The sequence below is a fragment of the Micromys minutus genome (genome assembly GCF_963924665.1).
Source record: "Micromys minutus genome assembly, chromosome: 12".
In the NCBI taxonomy this organism is placed as follows: Eukaryota; Metazoa; Chordata; class Mammalia; order Rodentia; family Muridae; genus Micromys; species Micromys minutus.
In genome coordinates, this window is record NC_137981.1 from 55601659 (window position 1) to 55617492 (window position 15834).

At 45.1% G+C, this 15834-nt stretch overlaps 1 protein-coding gene across 1 annotated transcript in view; it reads left to right on the forward strand.

The window, feature by feature from the left end:
• The first annotated feature begins 3407 nt into the window (after window positions 1-3407).
• MSRA (methionine sulfoxide reductase A) overlaps window positions 3408-15834 on the forward strand; it is a 302427-nt gene continuing 290000 nt past the window's right edge. Inside the window, exon 1 of the mRNA XM_080926666.1 lies at window positions 3408-3596. Within this exon, the coding sequence (XP_080782792.1) occupies window positions 3461-3596 (136 nt within the window). The 5' untranslated portion in view covers window positions 3408-3460. The remainder of the gene's footprint in view (window positions 3597-15834) is intronic.

The window sequence follows — 15834 nt, forward strand, 5'->3', positions numbered from 1 at the left end:
CTTTTCTTCTTCAGAAGGCCCAAGTCTTCCACGTGCATGATCCCACTGATGCTTGGCCTGTGATAGGACACAGTTAGCCACTCCACCAAGGAGGCTTTTAGCAGAATCTATGAATAGTCATAATATAAATGCACAGTAAAGTAAAACAGCCAAACACTGACACTGGTGATCAAGAAACAAATGTTTTCATTAGTGAAGAAGTATGTATACATAGCCTTAGAAAGCAACCAACTTCCTAATCCATGCTAAATGAAAATGCTTTTGTGTGTTGATTCTTTCATAGGGTTTGTTGTTGTTGTTGTTTGGTCTGTTGTTTGAGTACAGAGCTCATGTAGCTTAGGCTAGCCCCCAAACACACTGTATAGCTGAGGCCAGCCTTGCACTCTTAATCCTCTTGCCTCTTATGATGGTTTGAATAGGTATGGTCCCCACAGAGTCATGTGTTTGAATGTTGGTCCATGGGGAATAGCACTACTCGAAGGTGTGGCCTTGTTGGAGCAAGTGTATCCTGAGGGGACGGGTTTTGAGGTCTCTTATGTTCAAGTGTGGAATCCAGTCTCCTGCTGCCTGTGGATCAAGATGTAGAACTCTCAGCTACCTCTCTAGCACTGTCTGCCTCGATGCTGCCATGCTTTCCACTATGATGATCAAGGACTGAACCTCTGAAGCTGTAAGCCAGTCCTAGTTAAATGTTTCCCTTTATAAGAGTTGCCTCAGTCCCAGTGTCTCCTGACAATGATCAAACCTCTAACTAAGGCACCTCTACTCCCCCAAATACTGGGATTACAGGCTTGTACCATCACACTAGCTTTCCCTGTTGTTGTGTGTGTGCAAGTTCATTTGGTTGTATGCTTGTTGGGATCAGAAGTCAACACTGATTATCATTTCTTCATTCCTAGGGTGTGCTATCCATCATTTATTTGTTTGTTTGTTTATTTTTGAGGTAGGTTCTCCTGGCCTGGAGCTTACCAAGTAGGCTAACTAAATTGGCTGGGTAGTAAGCCTCAGGAACCTTCCTGTTTCTGCCTCCCCAGTGCTTGGGTTACAAGTGTTAGGTCCAAAGTAGCACCCCAAAATGGCAGTGTTGGTGACACTGTCCTACAGAAGGACTCCAGTGAGAGATTCAGTAGGATTGTTACCAGGTAAACAATCTTCCAGGCAGGTTTCTGCTTGTTAGAAAGTCAGATATCCCAATGAGTTTCTGTTTACTAGGAACCACCTTTAATCTTTTCCCAAAGCCTTAGGCAAAGGCATCTAGTTTCCTATCAACCCAGTCAACCTGTAACAGCTCAAAGCTCTCCACCACACTGTCATATAAAACCTGCTTTTCTAGTTTGTCTCTCTCTGCCCTGCCTCAAGATGCCCTTGGTTAGTTTGATTGCCAATAAGCCATTCATTCTACCCGTGGAGTGGTCCGGTTTGGTGGTTTTGATGCACCCTCAATTACAACGAGTGTTCTACCATGCCCAGCATTGCTATGTAGGTTCTGGGTCTAGACGAAGGTCCCAGAAGAAAGCATGACTGAGATCTCCTTTTAGCCCACTCAGTATGGAAGAAGAGCCAGGGTCTTGCTTAGTGGGAGACTGTTTTCTTCTCGGTTGACATACTTATAGAGAAACAATCTATTTTCCTGAACTTGTTGTGTTCTGAGATTCTTTGTTGTTCCAAAGAGAATTTTTAGACTGTATTTGAAGGTTATGCATTGTTAGGATTTGTCAGAAGCCTGGGTGTAATTAGGATGACAGTAAATATGTAGACTAGCTCAGAAAGAAGTAGAGAGTCTGAAGAAAAGCAATGCCTAGTCTTGAAAATAGCATAATTATTTATCTCCTCAAATAAACAAATCTATGATAGTCACAGCTTTAATCCCAGGACTTAGGAGACAGAGGCAAGTGGGTCTCTGAATTCCATGCCAGCCAGGGCTACGTAGAGACTATGTAATGAAAAGACAAGTCAAGAAACAACTCAGCTAACAGTTAGTTTGTTAAATGAAGTTACATTAGTATAAAGGAAACTTAAAAAAAAATTGAGATACTCTTTTCCTTCCAAATGTTTGTTTTCATTAGTATAACACAACCATTAGGATCACTGAGAACATTTAAACAAAGTACACAGAACCCTTCAAAATGTTTAAAGAGTCAGGGAGATGGCTCAGCAGGTAAAGGTGCCTGGTACCAAGCCTGATGTTCTGAGTTGAATTTCCAGGACCACAAGGCAGGAGAGAAACTGTAGTAAGAGATAAAAGTGAACAATAAAATGCTAAACATTGCTTTTATTCATTTTTTTAAACTCATTTTCCCTTAGAAGGTAAGTAGAAATGTATACATTTTAATATATATCTTATACACTAAATATTTATGGACTGTGGTTCTGGGGTACCTAACATTACACAAGCAGTTTCCCTTAACATTACAAATTCTTTGGTTACACAGTATCCAGTTACGAAGTTTTTCTTGCATGTTTCCCATGTTCCATCAACCACAAAACAGAAAAAGCAAGTCAGTGTGTATCAAGGCCCTCTTCAAGACTGGAGGGGACATCTTGGTATGGTTTCAGGCAAGGCCTTGTAGAACCTGCTTGGCATACTTTCACAGCAAATGCAAGCCAAAAGTAAACTGTTGAGCCAAGTTGCCCCAGGGGACTTCTACATTATAAGGTAAACACCTTAATCTGTTTAACGTTGTGTGTCTGAAAACATTCTATGTTATCCTAATCCTAATGGCCTTATATTACAGTCCCACATGAACACAAAGTGGTAACTAAACCCACGGAGAAGCTTAGGTTCAAAGCTTCAAATCCCTGTGGGTGCTAATCCTCAGTTCCTTCCTTCATATGAGACTATCCGCCCATTTTGGCAGTGTGTAAACCAGAATCTCATAGAGGACCTCTGAAATCACTCATCAGGTGCTAGCCACCTAAGATTTAAGGCTGGAGATTTGGTTTAGGAATATTCTCTCATAATTTCAGAAGTAAGTCTGATCCAACTTCACCATTAACTTCATATAAACAGCGTTTAACAAAGTACTTGTGCCTGTATTATTTTATGGGCGGTGAGATGAGCATGCACACTAATAAATATATATATTTCACGTTGAATACTTGAATCTTTGTGGTGTTGAGAATTGTGCTTTGGTTTCACTTTGGATCGATTCAATTTATCAAGATGGTTCCGATAGAAAACAGACTAATTTCCTAGCTGTCCATCTATCTATCCATCCTCTTATAGGTCTGCCTTTCTATGCAAATATATTGATTTCCCTTTTCTACTCTGTGGTTGAGTGAGTACATCGCACCCGGAACCCTGGCTGCGGAGGTGGGGAAACGGCAGGAACTCTAGCATCCCGCGGTGGCGCCCAGCCAGCATAAATTTTGGCCCGCGCCGCTTCTCGTACTCTGGGAACTTTGTCCCTCAGAGACAGCCAGGCCTGGAGGTCTGCCCCGCGAGACGGACACGCTGCCCATGCTCTCCGCCTCCAGAAGGGCTCTCCAGCTCCTCTCCAGCTCCATCCCGGTACGGAGGATGGGCGACTCATCCTCGAAGGTCATCCGCGAAGAGGAAGCCTTGCCGGGACGCACCGAGCCGATCCCCGTAGCGGGTAAGACGGCACGGCTGTTGAGCATGCGCGTGGAGCCTGCGCACAGCGCCCTCCCGGAAGAAGTGCGGGGCCGCGGGTGGGTGCCCAGGTCTGGGTCTGCGCGTGCGCGAAGAAGCAGCGCCCCCCACCTTCTCCCGCCCCCCAGTCCGGGAGGGGCGGGAGCTCAGGGGGCTAGTCTCCTGCCTGCGTGCTTCTCTTTGTTTGAGTCTCGCTCTGAAAGAATCTAGCGTTGGGATTGACCCAGCCGGTTTGCTGGTCTGCTGCTCTGTGTTTGGGGCTAGGAAAAGTACGGTGGGAGCCCGGCCTTAGTCTGCCTTCTCATCTAGGCCTCTAGGAGCGTTTAGCTGTGCCGGTTCACAGAAGCTCAGGAGGCAGACGAGCTTAGGGTTTGAATTAGCGTTTAAACGTTGCGAATTTAGGGTTTGAAGTGGAATTTTAGGCCAGAGCTGGTTGCAAGAATACCACCTCCACCCCAGTTTGTTGTTAGTTCAAGGGCATGCTGGGTTGAAACCCCTGTTTGCTGAAACTCCTTGTACTATGGATGAGGCCTCTAGGAGGTGTCTGTGAGTGCTCCCTTAAGCCCCAGCTGCGCCTGGGAACACCAGCTGGTTACCTGTGTGACTCAGTTTTTCTTCTTGCACCGCCTATGACCTCGGAGTTGAATTCAGAGTGTAGCTCTTGCTGCCCCTTTATTTTGTCTGCCCCATTGTAATATTTCTAGCTTCTTGGGAGTATTCATCCCTGACAGGTTCTCACTATCCCACCCCCCCCACCCCCCAGAATCCAAGTTCTTGTACTTTCCACTTAGAAAGTAATCTGAATATTTTAAAAGAGTGTCTGGATACAAAGAGAACGATTTATTTGGTGAGCTAGCAAAACCAGAAGGTGGCCAGGCAAACTGGTTTTTTGGGCTCCTTTTATCTTCAGGCAGAGAGGGTTAGGGAGAGGGGTTTTAGGTTAGGAGTTGACAAATTACTGTAGGCTTCTACGTATCTCTCTGTTTTGGAGTGGGGCGTCATAAACCTGGTGGCTGATGATCCGTTGACCGGGGCCATGATCACAAGGCTACTGGATACTTCTGTGGACAGTGGCAATATCTTATCTTGATCTCTTCAGACTTGAAAGGGGAGAGGAGAGGCTAGGAGATTTTGCTAAGCCAGTAACCTTGTGCTGCTCAGTTCAAACAAACATTCCTTAAGTGCAAAGTAGAAATATGGTTGAATACAGCTTGGAGTTTTTGACGCTGAGTTTTCTTTGAACCATAAATACGGATGACAACACATCCCAGGGGCTATCTGCAGCTATGCAGCTGCACAGCCTCCAAACTTAATGAGTTTTTAAAAGTCAAGTAGAAGAGGCGCGTGAGCAGCCATCTTGTGTCACTCTCTCAGTCACATGGCAGGCTGGGGGGTCTCTGGAAAGGAGGGGTCTAAAGTAACTGAGAGCAAGGGAGGCTAGAGAAGGTTGCTTAAGGTTGCCTTTGGTTCCAGCAACCGTGGGCCTCACTTTATCTTATGAGTTTTATGACCATGGTGAATATGAAAGTCTTCATATTCCTAGTTATATTCTCCATTGCATCCTCAGCCCTCCTCATGTCTCAACGTCACCCATTTAAGTCTGTTGTTTCCTGTACCCCATTCTCTCAAGAGCTCTGTGGCCAGTGGAACCCCCTTTAGATGACAAGGCCCACCCATTTAGGATTGCTTTGCCGAGTCCCAGGCGTGTACTGTCATCAAATGCTTTCGGAGCTAAGTTGGTCACCTCAGCTTCAGCCCTTCTTCCTTCGTCGTATTCTGTAAGATGGCTGTACCCTTTTATTAGCCGTGGGTAGTAGCAGATGTACATTTTTCAAGAAGGTAAGATTCAAACAAGCCTTTTTAATGTTTCTTTTCTCTGGGCCATCTCAAATGGACGGAAACATGAGCAGGCTTGGGTAACTGGTTACTGCTTACGTGGCAGCATGTCAGACTAATAAAGCCATTGGAGATGTGCAGACGAAGCAAGAAGAGTCGGGAATATGATGTTTGTCAAGGCAGCATCTCAGGTCTATGGGGGGCTTGGTATTGGGACACTAGGGAGACATGTAAGGTTATACCTTAAACAAAAGGTAAATCCCAAGCAGACAGGGTGGTAATAGCCCACACTTATTGGTGCATTACACATCAGGCACCGTAGGAAACTACATTAATACATTTAATTTTTACAATAATAGGATGCTGCATTAACCATCATTATCCCCATTATGGATGTGGAAACAGGCTAGGGAGGTCAGATAACTTATCCAGGGTCACATAGTGAGACTGGTAGATGCATTGTGTTCTAGAGTTTCTGGTATAACCAGTTTTCCCATGTATGTATGTATGTATGAATATGCCTGCATATATGTTGCTTTTGGTATAGTTTTAATGTGCATCCCAGGTTGGTTGTGAACTCACTGTGTAACCCATGCTGGCTTTGAACTCTCAGCAGACTTCCTGCTGCAGTCTCCTGAATGACAGGATTACCGGTGTATAATACCATGTGAGCTCTCTTCAGTTAAGAGCAAAAAAATGAAATGAGTAAAAGGAGAATTTTATATATATATATATATAATTGTAGTGTGAGGAAGGCCTTTGCATCCACAACTAGAGAATCATGAGACTGCTAATCAGAGTACATAAAAATCAATGTGGGGCCGGAGAGATGGCTCAGTAACTAAGAGCTTGTTGCTCTCCCAGTGGACCTGGGTCCAGTTCTCAGTACCCACATGGTGACTCACTACCATTTACAACTCCAGCTTCAAGGGATCTGACACCTTGTGGCATCTGCACAGTGCACAGACTTAATTGTAGATAAAACACCCATACACATTAAATAATTAAAAAAAAAAGTCCTTTGTATGCCAAAAAATCACACAAGCAAAGTCAGCCCAGGGCACGGCAGCATGTACCAAAAGCAGGGACTGGTTTCCCCAGTAGGTTAGAAGCTTCTAGAATTTTGTAAGAAAAAAGCCACAGTGATTGCAAATCAGACAGAGGGTTTGAGCACTTTATTCCCACCAAAGAAAGTATAGTTGCTTTTTAAACACATAAAAATGTTCAAGTTCACTAAGTGAGGAAAATGCAAATACCAGTTTTCCTTTTTCAGATTGGCAAAAATCCAGAAACAATGATCTATTCTGTCGGTCGAGAGAGAGGGAGAGGGATAGGGAAAGGAAGAGGGAAAGGGAGGGAGAGAGAGGGAGGCAGGCATGCACTCTTCTGTGTTGTTAGATGGTGTCAGCCGGCTCCACTCTTATGGAAGGGAATTTGGCTGCATCTACCAAAAATTTAAATGCACATTTACCTTCGAACTCAGGAATTCAATTTCTGGGAATTTGCCTTCCAGATTTGCTCACACACACGCCAAATGAGGACCGCAGCAGGCTGTTGGCTGAAGCTTCATCTGCAGCAGAGATTGGAAGCGTCACAGGTGCCCATCACCAGGGACTAGTTAAAGGAATGATGGGTCAGCCTCAAGGGTGCAGCATGTAGTTAGAAAATGTGGGGCGTCTCTAGGCACAGAGAGATTGCTAGGATGCAGGAGCTGCAAGGCCAGGTCAGATCAGCGTGCTGACTCCTGTGTAGACAAGGAGCAAGCTAACAGTCTGTATGCCAGCTCGGGAAGGATAGCTGAGAAAAAGAGGCTGGATTTGAGCTGGACCATGATATGAGGATGGTTGGCTGTTTCGGCTTTACACTTTGTGTTGTTTTAAAGGACTTGCTTTGTCTGATGTGGCTTTGTTGTTGAATTAAACAGCTACTTTGAAAATGGTCTTTGCTGTTTTTAGTCCAACCAGCCACCTTTCTGTCATCCTTTGTCATACTTCAACTTAAAAAAAAATTGCTCTCTTTTTCTTGTCAAGTATATGTATTCCCACAACTTGCTTTTGTAATCAAAATCTACATTTTGGCGTGATTTAAAAAAAAAAAAAAAACTCTAAATTTAGAGGGTGAAATTGGAATAAGTTAATCCAAGTCATTTTACATTTCATAAATATTCATTTTTATTGAAGCGTCGATTGTGGCGGCATGATTTATACAAAGGAAGGACCTTTGGGGACGGGTTTCTTCCACTGTCGTGTAGAAGGCATTATGTGTTTCTTTCATGTGACTGCTGTACATAGATTTTTAAAAAAGAAAAGATAGGAAGCTGTTCTCCTTTAAAAAAATTCCCTAGTGTGTGATTAATTTCTAAATTGTAGGACGCAGAACTGTTATTTTTCTTCTTGCATCCTGCCCAGAGCTCTTAGATTGTTTTACGCTCTCTTCCAGAACCTTCTGTTTCCCTGCCGCCCCCGCTGGGGAAAGGCATTTCCCACCTCCCACCTTCTGATCTTTACCTCCCTCCCCTGCCTCTTTTCCCACCAGGACCCACAGAGCCCATCTTCTGCCTGACAGGATTCAGTGTTCCGCCTCTGCGGTCGCCCACGTGATCATATCCTTGTGGATTTCCACTCTGATCTTTTGATTTATTTCTTCATTAAATGACTGCATAGGTAAAGCGTTGTATTTCCCACTATTGCTTGTTCTACCCTTTCTTCAAAATTTGCTTGGCTTGAATTCTGCTTCTCCTGTAAACCAGCCCCTCCTGCCAAGGGCAGAAGTGATGGAAGGCTTTCATCTCCACTGGACAGACCCTTGTGGGGCTACTTCAGACTCTTTCCTGTCAACTCTCTCATTGCTGTTTAGATGTTCTGCAGCCCAGTTACCAAATCTGTGCCTGAACTGCCTATGCAGTAATGAGCTCCCAGAGAGAGAGAGGCTGTGTGTCACTCCTGGAGGGAGCCCTGTGCTGCCTGCTCCAGTCTGAAGTACATTATGAAGGAGGATGCCCGCACCAGACATTCAGTAATGACTTACAGATACTGGGCAGAGAACGGTTAATGTCTGAAAACAAATACAGAAAAGATGGCCTTTCCCTGTGTCCATCATGTGAGCACTGGGTTGTAAGGATGCCAGTGCGGCCAATTCTTTGTCTTGCTTGTCTCTGCTCTAGGTTTTTGCTCCAGCACTGGTTGTGGGTCTGAGCCAGTTTCTTTACACTTACTTATGGTAAGCTTTACTTTGGTCAAGGTGAAGGGTAGGTTCTCCCATCTCTCAACTCTGAGCAGAGACTTTCTAGGTTCTTACAGCAGGGGTGTGTGCGTTCATGTGCATACGCACGTGTGCGTGCTCTCTAGCGCACGCGCGCGCGCGCGCGCACACACACACACACACACACACAGTGCTCAGCAATATCAGATGGACCTGGACCCGAATCTCTTCTTGAGGTGGGGCAAGGGGAAATCGTGGGTGAAAGGAGGGTGAGGACAAGTTTATTGATCTCTGGAAACCTAGATGGGTGGTGAAGAGGTGGTCCGCTAGGCACAGGTTTTGTGGAGTGAATAGGTACCAACCTTAGCAAGCACAGCACGAAGGAGGCCTCTTTGCTGAGATGTTCTCCATTCTTGCCTCTCCACAGGTCCCAGGGGTTTCCATTAAGTGCCCTGAGCTAATTAAAACATCTGATGATACTGGAATACTGGATTCTGCAGGAGGTGGTCTTGGGGTGTCAGTGTGTGTTGAGGGTGGGGAGGGATTTGATAAATCTCAAAGATGTTCTTCCAGCTTTCTCCCTTATAAGTTCCTTCTGGGTCAGAGATTCACTGTAACCATGGTGAGTGACTTGTAGCACTAGATACTGAATTGCTTAGTGGCAGGGGTTGTCTAACTGCTTGGGCCTTGGACACTATAGGACAACAATTACTTGTTGGATAACAAGCTGTGTGGGAGGGGCCACCCGGAAGAGTGTGAGGTATAATAAACATATACATGAAATATATCATTTGTTATGACACAGCGAAGGCTGAGGACATGGCTCAGTGGGTAAGGTGCTTGCTATACTAGCATGAGGGCATGAATTCAGATCCCTATTGCTTCCCACATAACCCAGCACTTGAGAAGTGGATGCAGGAGGGTCCTGAGGGCTTGCAGGCTGTCAGGGTAGCCAATCAGTGAACTCCGTGTTTAGTGAAATATGTTGTTCCCCCAAACCAGATGAAGATGATAGAGGAATCCATCTGATGTTGTCCTCTGGCCCTCACCTGCATATCCCACGGCTGCATCTGCACGTACATGCTATGCTTTCACACTCATGTCCTCTGGTCCCCACATGCACATGCACACATCTGCAGCTGCACCTGATGCTTGCACACTCATACCTGCCAGAATAAGCAATGTTGAAAACTGGATTGAAAAATGACTGGACAGACAGGGTATCGAGTTGCTGGGCTCCGTGGTACTTGATTTTACATCACAACTGAAAACATTACTGGGTATGTGGAATTTCTGCAGCTAGGGGGAAATATCCCCAGTAGGAGTAGACCATGTCACTTTCTCTGTGACACAGTGACATTTATTGGCCTCCATATCCCCTTTCCTAACTCAGGATTGGCTTTATGGGGCAGGCTCTTCCCTGCTGATTTCGAGGTTGAACAGTGGGATTCCCAGTGAGCACCGGGGTGTCAGCATAACTACAGTTGCTATATGTTAATTTCCTTGTCATGTTCCAGTCTAAATGGTGGTAGGAGGCTGGGAGTGTGGCTACATTGCCCTTCCCTGTCCTCTGCCTTCTTGTCTTTTCCCTGATGCCTAGCTGTTTCATGGCATTGGCCACCCTCACCTTTGTGTGGTCCGCATGGCATCATGTGAACACTGCCTTTTCATTTCCCAACACTCACGGGATATGCAGGTCTTGCTGTAACAGGATATGCTGTGACTCCACACCCAGTAACAGAACCCACTTTCCCTTTCACAGGAGGGACTGTGTGTCTAGTGTCCATCTCTCTTACTGACCCTTCTTTTGGTGTTTCTCTTTGTGGAGAGGATAGCCCTTCTGCCCTGTGTTTTGCATTCAGTCTTAGATATATTTGTCCCTGTATTTTCTGAACCCCTAGGCTGCTGACAGTGCCCTGCTGGCAGAAACAAACCTTTGGCTTCCAGCTACTGGCTTGCTGGATGTTCTGTGCAAACACTTGCCCTTTGGTAAGATGTGTGGCTGTTTGCAGCAGGACTTGTGGTTTTGATGAGTCTCTGTTTGGTTTTTACTTTTTGTATCAATCTGAAGAACTCTGCCTTGCCTCAACCCCAAAGATCTTCCATGCATCACTTCTAAGCCTTTTCTAGTTTTAAGTTTGTATTTAAGGCATGATGCATTCTGATTTGATTTTGTTTCAGGCTAGGGTTGAAGCTGGGGCTGATGTTGTTAAGCAGAACACTGTAACCTAGTTCTCAACCTCAGGTGAGGACCCCAGTTTCTTGGGAGACAGGAAAGATCACTGCCATGCCCACCACCAGCAATTCACATCTGAATACTGGCTATTATGAGTTAGGATCAGGCTTTCCAAGTAAAATGCAAGTTAAGCTATAGGTAGGATAATACCCAGTTCTATGGAACAGAGACAGCGAGATCAGTCTCAGGAGCATCTATGTGTCTCCATAGCCAGTGTGTCTTCCCTGGCTCCCCCAACAGGGCAGTGTATTGATGAACCTCATTTTCATACTGCACTGAAAAGACTGTATCTCTTTCTGGTAGGTGACAGATAATAGGGTTGGTCAGGTGTCATGGGACACGCTTACTCAAGCAAAACAGAAGAGCACATGCTTAGCTTGCATTATGGGAAGCTGAGGCAGAATCTTGGCACAGACTGTGTAGGTAGAAGAATTTCAGGCCCCAGGTTTGTCCTTAGGGAGCACAGTAGGGAGGTTGGCTGGGGGCATGTACTGGCAGGTTTTGTGTGTCAACTTGACATAAGCTGGAGTTATCACAGAAAAGGAGCCTCCCTTGAGGAAATGCCTTCATGAGATCCAGCTGTTAGGCATTTTCTCAATCAAGGTGGGAGGGTCCAGCCCATTGTGGGTGGTGCCATCCTTGGGCTTGTAGACCTGGGTTCTATAAGAAAGCAAGCTGATCGAGCCAGGGAGAGCAAGCCAGTAAGTAACATCCCTTCATGGCCTCTGCACCAGCTCCTGTTTCCTGACCTGCTTGAGCTCCAGTCCTGACTTCCTCTGGTGATGAACAGCAATGTGGAAGTGTAAGCTGAATAAACCCTTTCCTCCCCAACTTGCTTCTTGGTCATGATGTTTGAGCAGGAATAGAAACCCTGACTAAGACAGGACAGGACACCCCCTTTCTCTACAGTTTTGTTTGATCCATGAATATTCAAGTATATATCAGTATTTGTTGAATGCATCTCTGTTGATTTGGTTTTGTATTTGTTTCAAAATTATACAGGAGGCACATACTTATAATTCTAGCATGCTAGAGGCAGGAACAGGAGGATTTCAAGTTCAAAGCTAGCCTAGGCTAGCTACAGAGTGAGTTCAGGTCAGCCTGGGCTACATAGCTAGACTCTGTTTAAAGAATTAAATAACTGTCACAAGCCACATGGCCATAGCTGTAAGGATCTATTTGTTGGTGTTTATTCCTGCCCACTGTTGTATGTGTCTCTGCCAGGGCCGACTGTGTCTGTTCTGTAGCTATAGATGGCTTTAATGCTGGGTAAATGGCTCCTCCCACGTATTATAGTTTATTTAATATAAGACTTATGCTTTCTGTATAAAATTTAGAGCAATCTTGCCCATGCCTACAGAAAATTTGTGCTAGGAATTTCATTAAGACTATAAATCAATTAGGAGAGAACTGATAACTTTGTCAGGCCCTCCAGTCTAGGGCCATAGCTTGTCTCCTGTTCATTCAGGTTTGCCTTGGTTTTTAGTTTTTGTTCTTTTCCAGTGCATAGAACTCAATGTCTCTGTTAAGTTCAGAATTAAATTTTGCATACTCTTTGAAGTGTCTTAAATACCAATGAGTCTTTAGTTTTGGTCTTCATGTATTCATGTTAGCCCATAAGCTACCCCTGAGATTTTGGATACTGAGTTTGAGGACGTTGGGCCTTCGGCCTCACTGGCCTCCTGTATTAGCTCTAAGATTTTTAAAAAATATTTTTCCAGACTTGTTGGCATTTTCTACACAGATAACATGTCATCTGGAAATACAGTTTTAAATCTGTATACTCTTTGTTTCTTTTTCTTGCCTTATTACAACAACAAAACTTATAATGCTGTCTCTTTCCCAGTCTCTGCATCCAGAGGTCAGGTCATCTCTGAGGTGCCCTTAAGCACCCTGTGGCTCCAGGTTTTTGCAGTACTGATTTTCAGCCATTCCATTCTCCCCCCATCTTCCCTAGAGCCATCTTTTTATTAGGGAGCTATATGGAAACCCACGCATGCTTGATTTTGTTTGTTTGTTGTTGTCTATCCCTGTTTTTGAACTCCAGTGACAGAACCCAGTAGCTTTTGACTCTAAAAGCCTGAACTGAGGCATTTACTATTAAATGCAGAAGAGGGCTTTGGAAGACCTTTACAGTTTCAGAAACTCATTCTGGTTTCTCCCCTGTCTTTGTGGCCAGTTCCTTCCATGTGTGTAGGTCACTTTGCTAAACCCAAGTCACTGGCAGGCTGTAGCCTCCAAGGGAAGTAGGGGATGGATGGAGGGGCAGCTGCCTCCCAAGGCATCTCGCCTCCTCCCCATTTCCACTGCATATTGGGTAGTTACCACATAACAACTCTTAACACTGTACCTGACTGCTACCGGAGACAAGTCACTGTGCCCAGCTCACTGTCTGTCTGTGTTGCTGTCTTTCAGAATGCTTGGAGACTGAAAAGACACACATGCCTCTGGGGACTGCAAAGAGGACCAGTGGCTCTGAGTTCTATCAGAGGGATTTGTTAAATGTTATTTATTATATCTTGATTGCTTTTTCCCCCTTTGAGGGAATGTACGTCAGTTCAGCTTTGATGAGTTCCTTGCTTTGCCTGAAGACTGGGAGCCAGATGAACCAGTCTGAGTCCCAAAGTTAGGGAATGAGGGAGCATGCTCAGTTACCGGAATAGGAAGCATCTCAGTTTGTGCTCATTGGATGCTAATTGGCAGAGATGCTACGTCTGGCATCTCCACACACGTGCCATTGTGGCTTGTTGGTTTGTTCTCCACACCTGGCCCTTTCTCCATGACACCCTTTCCTCAGCTTGTATTCTCTTTTTACTCCAGGCTCTTCCCTCAGCGATGGTATCTCTTGTTCCCCAGCCTGTTAGATTCTACGTTAGACACTGCCCCTTCCCCACAGCTCTATTGTTTGAGATGTCCTTCGTCTTTATCTCATTGTGACATAATATTACACAGTGACTTAGCTTTCACATACAGAGCGTTTAGGGTTTTCTAGGTCTGGACAGGCCCCGTTTGTTTGGCTCTTTCATGTGCCTCTTCTTTGTCAGATAACAAAGTATCTACAAATTAAAGGAAAGTGAGAAAGGCCATGCTTAGACTCCATGATGCTGTGTTTGGAAGTTGTTTGTTCAATAAAATCCTTTTTGTATGCATAGATCAATAATTATTAGTATTAATGAATCACCACAAACAGGGTGCCCTGTTTTCAGCTCCCCATGTAGCGCAAGCTATCCAATTGTAGACACTGCTTGTGTGTGCTCAATGGCTGGCTTTCCAAATTGTTATTTAGAAAAACTCTGAGCTCTTAGCCCCTGTGTTATGGTTTTTGTTTAATATTTGGTGAGGGTGTGTCTATCTACAAATATGGAAGCATGCCAGTGGGTGCAGAAAATTGCCCCAGGAAGACTGCAGAGACTATCTTTAAAAAGGTCCGCAGTTGCCTGCAGTCTCCCCAAGGTTGTGTTAACATAAAGTAGACATTGTTTTATGATTAAGAATCAAGAGATGATTTTATGATTTAACAAGTTCCGCACAGAACCTTTGCAAGCTTATCAGCAGTCATGTAACTGCCATGGAGACCACGCGGCAATATGAGCCCCTGAATTTATTGCAATTGCTGTCTCCTTGAGTGCTGTTCACAGGCGTCTCCCCAGGGCCCCGCTTTCTCCTCTTGACTCGTACAGAAATAGGAGATATTGAACTCATTTCTTCTGCAGATGCAGCTTGTAGTGCCGGGGAGCAGTGCCCGCTCACTGATTCTGCAGGGCTTGTCAGGACCACATGCAGTGGCTGATCCATACCGGCAGTGATACAGGCCGTGGAGTCCCTTAAACTCCCAATGTGTGTGTGTGTGTGTGTGTGTGTGTGTGCAGGTGTGTGTATATCGCTGCCATTTCTCAGGTGCATCTACCTTTTTCATTTTGTTTGAGATGGAGTCTCTTACTGGTCTGGAGATGGCTAAGCAGGCTAGATTAGCTGGCCAGCAAGCTCAGGGATCCAGCCATTTCTTACTTCCATCCCTCTAGCACTGAGATTATGGTCACCATGTTTGGCCTTTTTAAAAACTATGGATTCTGGAGATTGAACTTAGGTTCTCACATTTTCGAAGTGAGCACTTTACTGACTGGACTCTCTCCCCAGCCTCAGAAGTGGGTGCTCCAGTTGGGGGGAGGGGATGAACAGGCACTTGGTGACCATTCTTCATAGGCCCATACATGACTTTGGATGAATCTGTCACAATTTCTCCTTTCTGAACTGGAGATAGTGGGCAGCTTCCGGTGGATGCTTTGGGTGATGAGGAAGGAGAGAACTCAGCTTGGGGACTGGCTCCTGGCAGGTGTGCAGGTGCATCTAGAGACTGTCAGAGCCTAGCTCACTGCTGCCTGGTTCTGCTAAGACAGCTGTGTCTGCTTCTCATCACCCCTCCCCCACACCGAGAGAAATGCAGTGTAGGCAGGGAGACAGCCAAGCCACAGCCTCAGAGTGACTTTGACCTAGTGTGAGTTACAGTGTGCCTTTCATTACAGTTTGTCTCCCTGGCTGTTATTTCAATTCCCAGGAGGCTTTGCAGGCAAAAACAAAAATCAGGGTCTCTCCCTGAAAATTGTAAAGTGATCAACTCCACCAACTCCCCATTCTCTACCTGAACATCGGAATTATTTGGGGGATTTTTAAAGACACCAAAGATGACAGACTTTTATCTTAGTTGCCACAAGCAACAGCTGAGTCTCACTGAGTTACTTTGCATTTAGGAAACTGGAAAACTCAGGTGAGTTTTGATTCCCTGCTGAGGTTCCATCACAGAGACACTGGGCTCTGATGAGGCAGTGCTGCTTTGGGGCACATGACATATTTCCTTGTCGTTTTGAAAATCTCATGGGTATTTTAAGTTTAATCCATCTGATTTTGATCCAAATATAATTTACTCACAATAACTGGGAAACATTTGATA